A 17,016-nucleotide genomic window follows, 5' to 3' on the forward strand; every position below is an offset into this window, starting at 1 on the left:
TGTGCTCTCGAAGTAGGCAGTAGCAAGTTGTGTCTGGAAGCATACAGTGGTATATCTGTGCTCTAGATGCACTACAAGATGGGAGTAATGTTTAGTTTTAGGATCAGTCAATGATGGTGATACCTTGTTGTCGCTGTTAAAAACGTACAGCAGCGTTGCGTGCTCTAGAAGTAGGCGAGTGGTCTGCAACCTGTGGCTCCGGAGCCACATGTGGCTCTTTCGTCCCTTTCCTGTGGCTCCCTGTGGATCGCTTAAAAAAAAAAAAAAAAAGGGCGGGGAAAAAGCAGTAATATATTTATATATCTATATATATTTAAAAATATTTATTTTTGTTTTTTAAATAAAATATTCTTTAAATTAGTTTAGGATTAAATAATGAAAAATGAATAATTAAATATTCAAAAAATGTCAGAGTCCATACTTTTAAGTTCTCAGAAAAAGAGAACGAAAGGTAGATGAAAAATTCTTTAAAAAAAAAACCAACAACTTAAAAATGCCAAAAATTTGACCTTAAAATTTCCAAAAAGGAAGAGGAAAAGCAGAAATGACCATAATATGAAAAATAAATAGCAGTAATATATTTGTATGTAATATATGTATTTTTAAATATTTATTTTTGTTTTGTTTTTTAATAAAATATGCTTCAAATTAATTAAGGATTAAATAATAAAAATGACTAATTAAATATATTTTTTTTAAAAAGAGTCCAAATGTTTAAGTTCCTAGAAAGGTAGATGAAAAAGTTCAATTACAAAAAAAAAAAAAAAAACTAAAAATGTAACAAATTTGACCTTAAAATTTCCAGGAAATGGGCATATGTCCATAAAATTGCCAAAAATGTCAGAGAATTTATTAAAAAAGGTACAAAAGAAAATGTTCAAAAAGTAACCATAAAATGTCCAAAAACAGAAAAAATCCTAAAAATGACCATAAAGTGTCCAAAAAAATTGCTAAAAATCTCAGAAAATTGATAGCATAAAAGAAGGGGAAAAAAATGATAAAAATAGCCATGTAATTTCCAAAAAAGGAAGAAGAGCGGCAGAAAATGGGCATACGTCCATAAAATTGCCAAATTTGACCGAAAGGTAAAAATAAAAAACATCTAAAAATGTATGAAAATGAAGTATGGTGCAACTCTAATTAGCACTTGGGCATTAGACTAGCACTAACACATTGTTTGCCTCATCAATAATAATAATAATAATGATAATAATAATAATAATCCATTTTCTTTGTAATCAATTCAATGTTCAAATGTTTTGTGGCTCCAGACAAATTTTTGGTTATTTATTTGGCCTAAAATATCTTTTTTGACAGTAAAGGTTGCTGACCCCTGAAGTAGGCAGTTGCAAGTTGTGTTCTAGAAACAGGCAGTGGTATAGTCGCTTTGTCCTGGAAGCACCCAGCAGTGTGTTGTGCTCTGGAAGCAGGCCGTACGTGGCACGTTGTGTTCCGTGTTCTAGAAGCAGGCCGTAGCACGTTGTGTTCTGTGTTCTAGAAGCAGGCCGTAGCACGTTGTGTTCTGTGTTCTAGAAGCAGGCAGTAGTGGCGTGGCTGGGTGAGTTTCAGCTGCACTTCTACACCACCCACTTCCTCACGGCGGGATATGATCTAGACACCGTTAGCCGCATGACCCCCGAGGTAAGGTCAAGACCCCTGACCCCCTCATGCCCCGCCCCTTTATGTTTGTCACGGCTCCGCCCAGCAAAGCTCACAAATCCACTCCCACCCACCCGCTGAACCAGATGACGTCATCATGACCCTCGTGTTTCTTAGTCCTCAGCCACGACCAGCCGCTTCTCGTACCCCTTGTCCGCCGCATTTACATATCTGTGTTCTCACATGGCTGTGTACTCCCCGCTTGAGCTGGTTCTGTAGTTGTCCCTGAGTGTGCTACTGTGTGTCTATGTATGTGACTGTGTATGCATATTAAAGCTGACACCGTGGTATGATGTAAACCTCTTCAGGGCAGGGAACACTCACGAGAGATTATCGAGACATAACAACCTTCCGCTAGTTCAGGGGTCTGCAACCTTCAGGTCTATAGTCCCTCTCCTGTGGATCTCTAAAAAACATTGTAGAAATTATTATTATTATTATTATTATTATTATTATTACATATTTACATATATTTACATAGACATAAAATATTCTTTTAATGAATTAATTATTTAGATTAAAAAAAATAAATCATTAAATATTTAAAAAATGTAAGTCCAATTTGGTAAGTTGTCAGAAAGAGATATCAAAGGTATACGAAAAAAATGACCTAAAATGACCAAAAAGTGGCCATATAATGTCCAAAAAGGTAACGAAAAAGCAGAAAATTACCATAAAATGTCCATGAAATTGTCAAAAATGTCAGAGAATTTAACAAAAAAAAAAAGGCAGGGAAAAAAAACATTCAAAAAGTAACCATAAAATGTCCCAAAACAAAAGAAGAAAGGCAGAAAATTACCACAAAATGCATACAAAATTGCAAAAACAAGTCAGAAAATTATATATATTTTTTTTAAAAGCAACTATATGTCCAAAAACAAAATTAGATAAAATGTACACAAAATTATTAAAAAAAAAAGTCATATCTATTTAAAAAAAAAAAAGGCAGAAAATAAATGTTCAAAAATAATATGTCCAAAAAATTACCAGAAAATGTCCATAAAATTGCCAAAAATGTCAGAAAATGTATATAAAAAAAGAGAGAGAAAAATGTAATAATAATAATAATAATAAGAATAATAAATGAAAATAGCCATAAAAATGTCCAAAAAAGGAACAAAACAAGAGGGGAAAAAAATTACCATATGTCCATAAATTGCCTAAAATGTCTGAAATTTGACAGAAAGGCAGAAAAGTCGCAAAATATATGAAAACAGTCTGAAAAAAAAAAATCCCAAGACAGAAGAATAAAATGAAAAGTATTGGATGCTCCACATTTTCTGTTATGCTGCAGCTCGAGCTCTACACACTAATACACTGTTTATTTCATCACAATGTTCAAATGTTTTGTTTTTTTGTCCATTTAATTTGGCCTACCCCGCGACCCTTGTGAGGAATAAGCGGTCAAGAAAATGGATGGATGGATGGATCATTTGGCCTAAAATGCCTCTTTTGACAGGAAAAGTTGCTGACCCCTGCTCTAGCTTAACACATCCTATGCACAAATCTCGACTGTGTACATAAAATGATTTACATTTCAAAATGGTGTCAAGGTGTCAGTAAATTTCCATTTTTGTTTTGTTTGCGACGAAGGACATGACGGCGATCGGGGTCATGAAGCCGGGACATCGGAAGAAGTTAATGTCGGAGATCAGCAAGTTGCCCTCGGCGGACTGGCTGCCAGACCACAAGCCCGTAAGGATCTCACGTGTACTACACAAAACTGCAAGCGAACAGGATATGTGGAGTTTTGGCAGCTGCGCATTCATAAGCTGATTCACACGCTGCTTCTTCAGCCTGTTACGAAACAACGTTAAGCACGTTGAAATGAGCTTCTTTCTCTTTCTTTTTTTTTCTATCTCACTGAGCCCGCGCGCGTGTGTGTGTGTGTGTGTGTGTTTGTAGGCCAATTTGGCAGATTTCCTTTCTCACTTGGGTCTCAGTCAGTACTACCAGGTCCTGGTGCAGAACGGTTATGAAAACATCGACTTCATCTCTGACATCAGCCTGGAGGATCTTCAAGAAATCGGGATTTCCAAACTTGGTAAGATGACGCTCAGTCATTTAGGATTTTGGATAGCGATGTTTTTTTGTTTTGTTTTTCAGGGCTGATACCGATGACAATTATTCGTAGTCAAGGAGACTGATAATCGATATTTCGAGCCGATACTCATTTTCAGTAAAAAGGGGGAAAAATATTGGTGTTAAAATGTTTTAAAATACAAATGCCAATCTTGACTTTGTTGTAATTTCTTAATTTCTTAATGTATATTAAACAATTATTTCAGACTTTTCAATTTTTTATTTTTTTTTCATCTTAGACAATAGACATTAGGGGTGTGAATTGCCTAGTACCTGACGATTCGATTCGTATCACGATTCACAGGTCACGATTCGATTCGATACCGATTAATCCCGATACGAATGGTCACGATTCGATACCGATTAATCCCGATACGAATTTATAAGTCGATTGTTGCGATTTTTTTTCATTCAAATTTAGAAAATACTAATCAGTAAGCTTGTAGAGTGTAAGATTTATATGAAAATGTATTATTTATTTATCTGAAATTTCAGTCTTATAGAGGTTGTAATCTGTTTCATGTTTGAACAGCATTAAAATAAAATATTAAGGCTTAATGTTCCGTTCATATAACATTCGTCCATGCTCAAGGTGTGAATCCTAACCCGAAGTCAGACGTTTTGTTGAATATTTTTCCATTAAAAATGGAAGTTTAAAAATCGATTCAGCCGCCTATTGAATCGATTCGAGAATTGCGCGATGTAGTATCGCGATATATTGCCGAATCGATTTTTTTTTAACACCCCTAATAGACATCCTTTTAAATTTCGAACAAAATGCTCAGTGAGCACTCAAGGTTATCAGGACATCTTAAAAAGTGAAATGGAAACTTAAACAAGTAAATACCATAGCTCGATATAGTTTTGTACAGTAAATATTTTTCCAAAACTTAAAATTACCTGAAAAGTTCTCAATGTTCCCTGGCATTTAAAAAAAAAAAAAAGAAAAGAAAGAAAATTTAAAGAAATAGTTCCCTGAGATTAAAATGGTTTTAGATGGGGCTGTGCAATTAATCGAAATTCAATTCCAATTTCAAATATTATACTACAAAATCAGAATAATCTTTAAAAAAATAAAATTAAATAAAATATTAACACCAATTTTTAAGTTGTTTGATTTATTTAAATTCATACATTTACACCTTTTTTCATTTAAAAATAACCAATTTTATCAATTTAGTTTCATCCAAAACAAACTTGCATAATTATAGTGTTTCATATAATTTTTTTTGCCTTAATATTTTCTGTTTAAACATTTTCTTATTTTGTACCAAAAAAATATATACTCTTCCTACTCGTGATTTCAATTAATAAATGAATTTTGATTAACTCATTTGCTCCCAAAAAAGTATAAATACGTATAAATACACAAAGATGTATTTATACGGGGGTTTTTTTACGTTTAATATGCTAGAGCATACAGAAGGCTTTGATGCAGCCTCTCAACTGCAGAGAACGGGTGAAAAAAATGGTAGTAATTACACAAACGTCCAGCAGATGGTATAAGAGTATAAGAGATCAACCAGGGCCATGATGAAAACAAGCCAATTTCCACACAGTTCTTAGCAAATTTGTAAATAATGATGAAACTTAGTTATATTCAAATGCTAATTGCTGCAAAACAGAAACAGATAGAAATCTTTTTTTTTTCCTGATGAAAGAAGAGACTCCAATCTTTCTTTTGGTTGGTTCCATGTTTTTCTCGCAGTATAACTTTATAATATTATGTGGGCCTTGCAAAATGAGTCAAAATCCAGTGAAACAGCCGGGAGCGAAGGGAAAATGGCTGGGAGTGAATGAGATAATATTTGATTCATAATTGAGCATCCCTAGTTTCAGACTTACCTTTTATTATTATTAACAAAAGTATACTAATATTCGTCATCCCAATATCTGCGCTGATTATCGTCTATCCCTAATTTTTGAGCAGATCTTGGGTCAAGGAAACCCTCTATTTTTGAGTCGCAGATTGTTCTCACACGTCCACAGTATCCCAGTGCCAGTTGTCAGAATTGAAAATGTGTTTTGTTGACATTCACTCCTTCCATTTGTCTTCACTCAGGCCACCAGAAGAAGCTGATGTTAGGAGTGAGGAGACTGAAGGACTTACAGAGAGGAGGCGTCGGTCCGGAGACCCGAGACAGTCCCTCCACACCCCCGCCAAGCCCGGGCGGCGGCAGCGTCTCGGAACCCCGCGCAGAGGCGAGGAAACAGCGTGAGGGCGGTCCAAGCCCGTTGGCGAAACCACGGCCGAGTGTCTCGCAACCCCCAAATCCCCCGCACACGCCCACGCAAACTCCCCCGCAAACCCCCACGCACGCTCGAAACCAACAGGCCTCCCCGAGGGCTCGCCCGCGACCTTCCGCCCAGCAGGCAACGGCGGCGGACTCGCCCGCGCCGGCGCTCCGGCTGCCGAGCGAGGAGGAGGAGGAGCGACGGCGAACTCACAGTCTGATCGGCCCCGAAACGGACTCGCGCTACGCCACCGTGTGCCGCAGCAGCTCGGCGCGCGCCCCCGCCGTGGCCAACGACGTCACCGTCAACCGCAGCCAGTCGTCGGTCACGCTCCGCCCTCGCCGGAAAGGTCGGCCCCCGACGCCGCCGAAGCGGTCCTGCTCCTCCATCACCGGGGGCGACGGGGAGGGGGACGCACAAGGGGAGGGGCTCCTGGGCCTGCCAACTTTTCGGGAGAGGCGAGCCAGCGACTGCGGCGCCCTGGGGTCGGCTTTGAGAGCTCAGGAGTCGGCGGGCCTGGAGAGATCAGAGGGCGCTTCCGGGAGCGTGCGCAGCCTCGCCGCCATGCTGGAGACCTCCATTGTGAGTGGAGCCAAAACGCTGCCGAGGAATTTGGGAAGCAGCAGCAACTACCTGCAGGTGTTTGTGTGTTCAGTGCGGACAGTTGGTCACGGATTGAGTTAGGTTCCGCCAAATAGTGCGCTCCATTTTGCCTCCATGAAAATTCAGATTCTTTGTAAATAGAGTATTCATTGGTCGTTTTGAACAAACTTTTTTTTTTTCTTCTGAAAATCACCTTTCACTTAAGACTTTTGATTTGTGTCATATTTGATACATCCGGTCACAAAGCTTTAAATCCGTAAATTTCTAAAATATAATAATAAGACATATCAAACATATTAGTACAGTGTTCCCTCGTTTTTTTTTCTCTTGTTTAACTCATAACCTCCCAGACATTTTCACTGAAGCTGATTTCCCCCGTGGCGCCCAGCTGGTTTACTGGATTTTGACTGATTTTGCAAGGCCCTCAGAATATTGTGTTCTCTTGCTATAAAAACATGGAACCTACCAAACGAAAGATTAGAGACTCTTCTTTCTTCAGGACAAAAAAAGTATATTTGTATCTGTTTCCATTTGGCAGCAACTAGCATTAAATATAGCTAGGTTTCATCAATATTCACATTCCTGGTGAAAATGCTGTCAAAAAGAGCCTGTTGCAACGTGGCCTTGGTTTGCTCTGTTATACTCTGCTGCCACCTGCTGGCCGTTTTTTAACTTTGCTTTATAACTACCATTGCTTTAAGCGACCTCTTCAGGTTAGAGGCCTTCTCTAGCATAAAAAAAAAAAAAAAAACTTTAAAAAAAAAAAACATACGTTTTTGTTAATATTTAAAATAGAACGTGTTTATACGGTTTTGGGAGCAAATGAGTTAAACATTCACAATGTTCAAACATTTATAAATTAAAATAATAATAATAATGCAAAATTACACCAAAAAAAATCCGTGATGCAGTGAGACTGCGAAAAGTGAACCGTGTTATAGCGAGGGAACACTGTATTTCCAAAAATCTGAAATTTCCCACTATTAATAAATAGAGTATACATGTCTCTCTCAATTGTGACGATCATGCAATGTCGCTAGAAAAGCCATCAGATGGGTGATAATGCCCTCTAATGGATTATGTGTGCAATGCATGTGTCAGATCATATATGTCAGGGTTTTAATGGGGGGAAAAAAATATTATACTCATAAAATAGAGGGCTCAAAATGTCTTGTATTTAATATGATACGTTTAAGATCACCAAAACAACTTGGGAATCACCATTCTAATAAAATGTCTTAACTGCAGTGATAATTTCATTGACGAAAAATAGTCGTCATATTTTTGGTCGCGATTTTTTTTCAGACGAAAATCAAACGGAAACTAAAATAGAAGCCATTTATTGAGACGATAACTAAAATTAACTGACAATTACGTCAACGGGTGAAAACTAAATTATAAGACGGCATATTGTCAGTTCAACATCCATCCATCCATTTTCTTGACCGCTTATTCCTCACAAGGGTCGCGGGGGGTGCTGGCGCCTATCTCAGCTGGCTCTGGGCAGTAGGTAGGAGACACCCTGGACTGGTTGCCAACCAATCGCAGGGCACACAGAGACGAACAACCATCCACACTCACACGCACACCTAGGGACAATTCGGAGCGCCCAATTAACCTGCCATGCATGTCTTTGGAATGTGGGAGGAGACCGGAGTACCCGGAGAAGACCCACGCGGGCACGGGGAGAACATGCAAACTCCACCCAGGAAGGTCCGAGCCTGGACTCGAACCGGAGACCTCAGAACTGGGAAGCGGACGTGCTAACCACTCGACTACCGTGCCGCCTCAGTTCAACATGTTTCATTGAAACAATTAATAAAGACAATGTTGTTAAATGTGTCTTGCACGTTAAACTACAGTTACAAATAGGTGTGTTATAATTTTCCAGATAAAAGTTGAAATGTACAAACTAAAATTGCTCTTTATTTTCGTCGACTAAAATTGGATTAAAACTAAAATACAATCAGATGACTAAATTATGACTAAAACTTTAATTCATTTTCAACTAAAATTCAATCAAAATTTCCTGTGATTTCCTTTCCAGGTCAGCCCCCCGACACTCCGTCGTCAAGCCGGCTCGGGCGGCCTCGGATCGGAAGACGACGATGTGGTGAATCGGCGCAGGACCATCAGCGGAGCGGAGAGCAACGATGAGGCGCCCACGCAAGCGCCCCAGCAACGTCCGGAACCGCGACCCCGCTCCACCGTCGTCTCCTCCGTCACCGAAATCTCAGACGGCTCGGCGACGCTCCGAAGGAAACCTCGCCCTCCTTCGGCGGACGCCGAAGCGCCCGCCGCGGCGCCCACGGTGGTCACCATGACGACCGGCTCCGACACCTTACGCAGGAGGCAGCGGGCGGCCGAGCAATCGGAAGGCGCCGTCCAAATAAGCAATAAGCAATCGGGCGAGAGTTGCCGGCAGCAGAACGGCGGCGTGGTGCTGAGGCGGAGGCCCGCGTCGGAGGCGTCTGATAGGACGGAGAAGACGAGGGAGAGCTGCGAGTGGATGGAGGCCAGGAAGTCGCTGAAGCCGCCGGTCTCGCCCAAACCGTCCTCGGTGGCGCTGCGAAAGACGCAAGCTGACCCTCCGACCCCGACTCGGCGGGTCCCCATACCTGGTCCTGACGGCACTGACACGGCACAAAGTCCTGGTGAGACGCATTAACTCTTTTACCGCCAAAAACATTAATTGACGTTAAGGACACGCCCACCGTGTACCACCATTAACGTCATTTGACGTCAACTCTTTTTTTTTTTTTTTTTTTTTCTCAATGGGCAGCGCAACGTCTTGTGCTATGATGGCGTATTAGGGCCACGTATAAACATTTTTTTTAGAGGGCGGAGTCAATATTCTGAGGGGGAAAAAAATCGCAAATTTGACACTTTAGAAAGTGGCAGATTTGCGAGAAAAAAAACTCAGAAACTTTCGAGAAATACACGTAGCATAGTTATAGTGTAATCATTTGAGGATTCTTTGGTGTTGAATGTTTTAATGTTTATCAAATGAAAATGCAGGATGGAGACGGATTCCTTCTTTAATTTAAACATCACCCGTCATACACAGCTCGAGCGCCGACACTTCCTGATCCCCTATCAGCTGACTAGCACTAACCAATCAGAAGCTAGCATCCATCCATTTTCTAAATGCAAGGGAATGACGGAGAGCAGCAGATTTGACACATCAACTTGGATACTTATTAAAAAAAAAAAAAAATGTATGAATGTGTAAATAATCATTTTGGAAATATAAATGTACAAGTAAATATACATTTTAACAAATTAACTTAAACGCTTGATCCTCAGGGTGTGGACCTTTGCAAAGCGAGGCGTCTTTGTTGCGTGTTGTTTTGTTTTGTTTTTTCCTTGTTAAAAAAAAATAGTGACCTCCCTAGAAAGCCCCCCCCCCCCGGTCTGGTGCTCTGTTTTTTGGAATATTTTTTATTTCTGTTTTTTGGAATATTCTTTTTTTTTAGGACAGAAAAATTATTCAGAAAAACAGGAAAAAAAATTATTCAGAAAAACAGAAAAAAAATACTCCAAAGCTCCCCAAAAAAATTAGTCAGAAAAAGGAGGGGTTTTTTTGTTTGGTTTTTTCCCCCAAGTAAATGCAATAGGCTTCCATAGGATCCAGTCTTTCATATGGTATCCACCATGTTTACGTAGTCATAGCACACAATATTCTGTTTGCCTTGAAATATGACTGCAAATGCTCCAATTGACAGTCAAACATGACATGAAGATTTTGACACTTCCTCTAAACTTTCTTACTCTCCTGCAGAGCCAAAACGTGTCCCCCCTCCCGTGTCGCCAAAACCTCGCGGGCCTCCAACAGCACCCAAACCAGGCAAAGCCACGGCCGCCTCGAGCACCACCAGCCCCGCCTCCGCCGCCGCCGTCTCCCCCAAACCCGCCCCCCTTCCCGCTCCCGACGCCCCCTCCGGCCCGTCCCTGTCGCCGGGACTCCCCCTGACGTCGCCCTCGCCGGCCCAGAGCCCGTCCACGCCGTCTCCTCACCCCGTCAAGCCGCCGCGCTCCTCCATCGCCGGCCTCTCCATCGACCTGCTGGGGGTGCAGGAGGAGGAGAGGAGGAAGGAGAGGGAGCCGAAGAGGCGCCAGGAGGAAGAGGAGGAAGAGGAGGGGCCGCGACATCGCCTGGACGAGACCAGCGCCTCTTTGGCTGCCGCTTTGCAGGCTGTGGAGCACAAAATACAAGAGGATGATGCACAAAATGAGTACGTATTTTGCAGGGGGGGCAAAAAATAATAATTCCCGTCAGGAGTTGTTGGACGAATTGAACAAGTGGGGCAAGTACGTTGTTGCAAGTGTACAAGTAAATGAGCACAGCTTTAACTCATTCACTGCCATTGACGGAAAAAGACGTCAAATGATGCAACGCTCTACATTTAACTCATTCACTGCCATTGACGGAAAAAGACGTCAAATGATACATTTTTGGGCTGGCAGTGAATGTGTTAATTAGCATCTCCAGCCTCAAAACCTCATCAGTGGCATCATAAAGTGCGGACCCAACCCCGCACCTCTTCTGCGGACTAAACGCATGCCCACTTCCTCTGAGACCTCCATGGGATAGTGACAAAAGTCACCTTTATCAGTAAACATTCTGTCTAAATGAATTCAAAGCAATCGATTATCATTCACATTTGCAATGCCAAAGTGCAATGACAAAAATCCGAGTTGTCTGACACTTGTGTAATCTACAAGTAAAACTTTTGCACTATTGAAACTAACTGAATGAATAGTATAGTGGTGTGTGTGCTTGCTCTGTAAGCAGCAAGTCACTGGTTCAAAACCAGCCCAGGTTTTTTTTCCCCCTCCTTTTCTTCTCTTTCCACCCCTTCTGTACGATTTTTTGCGGCAAGGAGCCGTTTTGTTTCAAATGTTTATTGAGGAAATGGTTTGCGTTAAGTTGCATGGCGTACTCAGAGGAGTGCTCAAACGCAGAGCTACAACAGCAGACTGCAGTCGGCTCGCCGGGGGCGCGGCAATCGCGAGGGGAGAGGCGGGGTTTTACTGAACCGGGCGTTTCACTTCCACGTTACAAAACTAACCAGCAAAAAAACTAATATTTCATGAAAAAAATACATCACCATGGTGTCAAAGATAAGATTTAATCATTATATGAATTTAGTTAACTTTTGGAAGGGCTTAAAATCAACGATTTCCCAAGCCAAATCGGATTCCATTCCACCCTTTCTGCTTATAGACTAATTCTCTCTACTCTGCCCTCCCTTCCCAGCAAAAAGGCAACCGTGTCCATCCTGGATGACATCGGCAGCATGTTCGACGACTTGGCCGACCAGCTGGACGCCATGCTCGACTGACATCCCGACTTCCCGTCCCCGCCGTCCGCGCGTCGGTCGCCTTTCTTCCGGAAACCGCTCCAGAGGCCGCAAAAGTGTGCGTTTGCGCCCGTGTGCACACGGAGGCGTCCATCACTCGAGGCGCTTTGGATGCCCACCACACGCACACGCACACGCACACCTACACATCCATACATATCCAAACACGCAGTACATAGCCTGTGATGCTCTGAGCTAACTGAGAAGCACAATCCTTCTCATCTCTACAGATGAGAAGAAAATAAAAGCACATGGACTGACTCAGCGGGGTGGAGAGCGAGACAGACAGGAAGCAGACAGTTGAGTCTTTAAAAAAACAAAACAAACATGCAAATTAGACCACCTGTCTCCCGAGGATGCCGTTTTCCTGCTTCTCGTCTTCCGAGTGGATGAAGGAGGGCGGTCCACTGAAGCTCCCAACGTGTGTGCGTGTATGTGTGTGTGCGTGATGCATTGTCTCTGTTCACGTTGTTGTTGTTGCTTGTTGTCGTCGTCGTCCAGTTACGAGCGTGTGTCATCCTATAAAAAAAAACAAAAATGTCAGTGTCCTTCTTCCGATAATTCACACTCTAGTTACTCCAATGATTTGTGTGCCCAGGAATTTCGGGTAACACCAAAAAAAAAACAGAGGTGGGCGACTGGAGTCACTTGACTTGACTTGACTTGACTCGAGTCAGGCTTAAATAAAAAAAAATTTGAAGCATTTGGCCCACTTTATAGTTGTTTTTTGTTTTTTTTGTTTTGTTTTTTTGTCTGCAGTGCATTATTTAGGCTTGGCATTTTTTTTCCCATTATGCAACAGTGTATTGACTTCGGCATGCGCAAGTAACACCAATGGCATTATGGGAAAATATGCTATGTTTGTAGCATTTAACCTACAAGTACATTCAAATGTACTTGCATGTATTTTTGAACAAATTTGCGAGTACACTCAAACATAGTAAAGCGTTTTGTGACAGCTAAGGCTGCGTGAAAGCGCTTATATAAATAAAGATGACTTGACTTGACTTGACTTGACTTGACTTGAACGTACTTGCCATTCAAAAATGTTTTCTCTGCATTGGCAGTTTCATGATTCCGTACATTTGGGAATTGTAGATTACTTTATTACACCTGTTGTTTTTTATCTTGCACTCGACAAATACTCCATATTTAAAATAATATTAATAAAAATAACAATAAATCTAAATTAAAATGAACATTTTCAAAAACAAAACTTGTGAAAATTAATAAACTTGCTCTAAAAACTAATTAAAACTTTTTTAAAGTCAAAACAACATGAAATTTATGAACTATTTCAACTGAAGGATTTTTTTTTGTGATAAAATTGTTTTAAAATCGTTGCAAGGTTTGTAACTCAAAGACACATGAAAACTTTGACATCTAACACCATCTGTTCATTTAAAAAGTTTATAAAACAAGTCATCTCCCTTAACCCAAGACAGGACTTGAGACTTACTAGCGACTTCCTCCCACCTCTGCCAAACAAAAACTTTTTTTTATTATTATTATTATTACTTTTAATCTTGCTGGCTGTTTTGGTGGCGTGTTTGCTCGGAGTTGAAACGACATACACACATTATGCAAAAGCACATACAAGCACATGGTGTAATCCCTCTCGTCCCGCTGCAGTGAACAGTGTTTTTGAAAAGATAATCCTATATTTCAATGCTTTATATGGTACATCCAGTATAGTTTATGATAGACAGTATCTGGGTGTTTGAGCTGTTAGAGCTCCCTCTATTGTCGGTTAGTTAAACTGCCTCCGCCTCACCTTCAACCCAGTGCGTCAATTCTTTGTTTACTCTGCATCTCTCTGTGCCTTGGTAGTGTTCTTTCATACTTTTTACTCTTGTTGTTGTATGCCTACTAATTTTGTTTGATGCTTCCTCCAGCTCCGTCATAATCTCCCAATGTATCCATGTTAGAAGATGCTTGTAGGTTTGTTCAGTGTAGGACCGCATTGAGAAGCTTTTTTTTTTTTTCTTTCTTTCTTCTTGCAAACCCTCCTTTAAGCTGTTATAAATCACCTTTGCTGCCACCCCTTCCCTCAGCTCCCAATTTCCACTGGTGGAGTCCCCCAATAAAGAGTCCACTCGTATTTTTATGCCCTTTGGGAAAAGATCCCAGAAAAAAATATATTTGAGAGACAGATATATGCGAATAATGACAATACTGCTTATGCATAAGAGGCGAGCCAATCAAATCTGTACATTTCTGGCTGAATGTGTTGTGAAGACTGTTGTGCCACAGTCGGGTCTAAAGGTTTCGTTTTCTGCTGTGACGATGCATTCTTGTACAGATGTGAACAGAATAAATGTGAGGATTCAACTGGTGCACTTTTTGGACTTTTTTTTTTTATATATATATATAAATATGCATTTGGATGATCATTCTAATCAACAGTGGGTGAGAATGACATTTACAGGACTGTCTCAAGAAAATGAGAATATTGTGATAAAGTACTTTATTTTCTGTAATGCAATTAAAAAAACAAAATGTCATACATTCTGGATTCACTTGGAAACACTTGCAGGTGTTTCGAGTTAATTAGATAATTCAAGTGATTAGTTGAATAGCCTACTAGTATACTTTTTCTTTTTTGTTTTTGATATCCCAATATTTTGAGTTTTGTTTAAACTGTAAGCCATAATCAGCCATATTAAAGTAATAAAGGGCTTGCAATATTTCAGTTGATTTGTAAATAATCCAGAATGTACGACATTTTTGTTTTTTTAATTGCATTATAGAAAATAAAGGACTTTATCACAATATTCTAATTTAATGAGACAGCCCTTATAAGCTTCTCAAAAGAGGGGCGGGCCCTGAGATTTTTTTTTTTTTAACTAATTGAAATTGATTATAATTGTGATGGCGGAATATGGAGGCGGCTTTTGTAATATATAAACCAGGATTGTACAATTAATGAAATTAAAACGGGTGGGGGTGGGGGGGGGGAGAGACTGCTTCATGGTTGGTCTGGTTTCATTTTTACATATATATTGGATTTATTTATATAAGCGGTTCACCTAATGGATGGACGGATACAAAGTGTATAGTCGATAATTTTACTGCTTCATGAATTTTTGCTAGTCTTTTCTGTTTTATTCTTGGGAGTAGCAGAGAGGCGGGACTTCCGCTTCCTGTTGGACTTTTGCTCTTTCCGTTTCCGCCTTCTTCCTTTCCTTCCTTGACTGCTGCGATGGTGGACACGCTGCCGTGGATGTGCCTCTCTTCGACTTTATTTTATTCCAAATCATGGCAAAAAAAAAAAACTCCAACATATTCCGTAATGTACTTTTTAAGGTACCGCTACAGTAAAAGAAAAGAACATAGCTGAGGTGAGTTTTGCTTGCGCACGACACCATGTGGTGTCTTGCCATGTGCGCGAGGAAGCTGAAAGTTGAATTAAAATCGTATCAACATTTTTTTTAATCCTTAATATGTTCTGCTGTTATTAAAAATGGAGTGGCATCATTGGGCACTAACTTTAACACTTTAAGTTAAATTGACCAAGATGTATTTTTTTTATGTTTTATTTTTTGTCTTGACAGAACAGATGAAAAAGCAATTAAAGAATGTGAGGACATCTCGCAGGGTAAGTCAACATTTATTTTTTATTTTTTTTTAAGGTCCTCGGTTTACAACGAACTATATGCAAGTCAAAAATAAGTCTTTAGGCTACAGTAAAAAAAAAGAAAAAAGTATGAAAAACTATTCTGGGTTATAGACATAAAACAATCAAATGAACTCTTAAGTACAGTAGTAATTTAACCTACCCCCTGTTACTGCGTTCCGTTCATGTTAGTAGTGTCGTAAACCGAGGACCCTCCTTTTATACAAATGAGCCGGTGATGATAAATTAATTTCTGACACCTCGTATGACAGCTGACCTACAGCTTGTGATTCTACCGTTTATCCTGAGGCTTATTAACTGTTAAAAAAAAAATATATATATATATATATAATGCCTTTTTGTGTTCCAAAAATAACGTTTCTCTATTTTTACACAGAGTACAGCATGACGGAAAGGTCTCAAAGAGGGTCTGATCTGAATGAGGACATGGTGAGGTTTTAATATAAACTATTAGTGGTTTCCGTGATGACAAATCAAATTCAATGATTCATTTTTCTGACAGCTTCGACTTCTATAACAGTTGAACTTAAGCTTACTTTTGATCCTGAGGTTTCACTACAATTGTTAAAAATATAATGCATTTTTAATTTGCCTATTTTTTTTTCTGGTTTTCTTACATGTAGTGAGACGCTGCAAAGGACTCAGTTAAGGGGGACTGGCCTGTGTTGAGGACGCATTTCACCTGAGCGAGCTGGTGAGTTTGGAATTAAACTGTCAGCGGGCCTCCTATTAGCCGGTGATGACGAATCAAATACTTTTTCTGACACCTACTATGAGAGCTGAACTTCAGCTTCTGATTCTAAGTTTTCGAACTGAGGCTACTAAACTTGTTATACAACAACATCTGTTAAAATAAAGGTGCTAAATTCTTTTCTTTTTCTTTTTTTTCCTTGTGTGTCAGCGCTCTTCCAGGGTTTCAGGACATTTCTCCATGTTGATATAAGAAAGCAGCGTCAAGATTGTCTACAGTTCTGCTCATGGACATCGGAGTTGTGAATAATCCGGTCACAAACTCAACCCGCTTAGTTTTTCTTTGTTGTTAATAAAAGTTTATTGTCAAAGGAAAAATTTTGTTTTTTGTTTAAATGCAATTTGTTTCCTTGGTGGACTAATATGTAGGACCAACAATTCCAAAATAAATGTGTTTTTTTTTGTAATTTTGAATTACATTTTTATATGTTTTTGTTTTCACTTTTGTTTGTTTTTTTGGCACTTTTGGTCCTCCATAGACTTTAATAGAAGGATAAATAAGATTTATTTTTCACAATTGGGGGGGTAAGCAACGTTTAAGGTAAGGCAGCTCACGACATATTGCTTGGCTGAAGGAAGGAGTGAAACAAAACTTAAAAAAAAAAGAATACCTAACAGGACAGGCCAATCCCTCTTTTAACTCCTATAAACAAATTTCATAAACATTTGACGTTTACCACGAGAAAC

At 39.9% G+C, this 17,016-nt stretch overlaps 1 protein-coding gene, 1 long non-coding RNA gene and 2 other non-coding genes across 8 annotated transcripts in view; all 4 read left to right on the forward strand.

The window, feature by feature from the left end:
* LOC144020696 (caskin-1-like) overlaps positions 1-14,278 on the forward strand; it is a 49,390-nt gene extending 35,112 nt beyond the window's left edge. For 2 of the 5 annotated variants that reach the window (XM_077524423.1, XM_077524428.1), the window contains 7 exons: positions 1,534-1,641; positions 3,253-3,354; positions 3,565-3,703; positions 5,804-6,615; positions 8,627-9,233; positions 10,361-10,814; positions 11,840-14,278. In XM_077524423.1, coding sequence (XP_077380549.1) covers positions 1,534-1,641; positions 3,253-3,354; positions 3,565-3,703; positions 5,804-6,615; positions 8,627-9,233; positions 10,361-10,814; positions 11,840-11,924 — 2,307 coding nt within the window. In that variant the 3' untranslated portion in view covers positions 11,925-14,278. The remainder of the gene's footprint in view (positions 1-1,533; positions 1,642-3,252; positions 3,355-3,564; positions 3,704-5,803; positions 6,616-8,626; positions 9,234-10,360; positions 10,815-11,839) is intronic. The other 3 variants (XM_077524426.1, XM_077524425.1, XM_077524427.1) reach the window with 3 other exon arrangements.
* An 820-nt stretch (positions 14,279-15,098) lies between these two features.
* LOC144020954 (uncharacterized) lies at positions 15,099-16,647 on the forward strand. The gene is made up of 5 exons (XR_013284006.1): positions 15,099-15,283; positions 15,497-15,540; positions 15,956-16,008; positions 16,203-16,273; positions 16,481-16,647. It is a non-coding gene; the product is annotated as an uncharacterized LOC144020954 (long non-coding RNA).
* Positions 15,789-15,871, forward strand: LOC144021465 (small nucleolar RNA SNORD60). The gene has a single exon (XR_013284156.1). It is a non-coding gene; the product is annotated as a small nucleolar RNA SNORD60 (small nucleolar RNA).
* LOC144021466 (small nucleolar RNA SNORD60) lies at positions 16,311-16,400 on the forward strand. The gene has a single exon (XR_013284157.1). It is a non-coding gene; the product is annotated as a small nucleolar RNA SNORD60 (small nucleolar RNA).
* Positions 16,648-17,016: the final 369 nt, after the last annotated feature.

Source organism: Festucalex cinctus, chromosome 6, assembly GCF_051991245.1.
Source record: "Festucalex cinctus isolate MCC-2025b chromosome 6, RoL_Fcin_1.0, whole genome shotgun sequence".
Taxonomy (NCBI): Eukaryota; Metazoa; Chordata; class Actinopteri; order Syngnathiformes; family Syngnathidae; genus Festucalex; species Festucalex cinctus.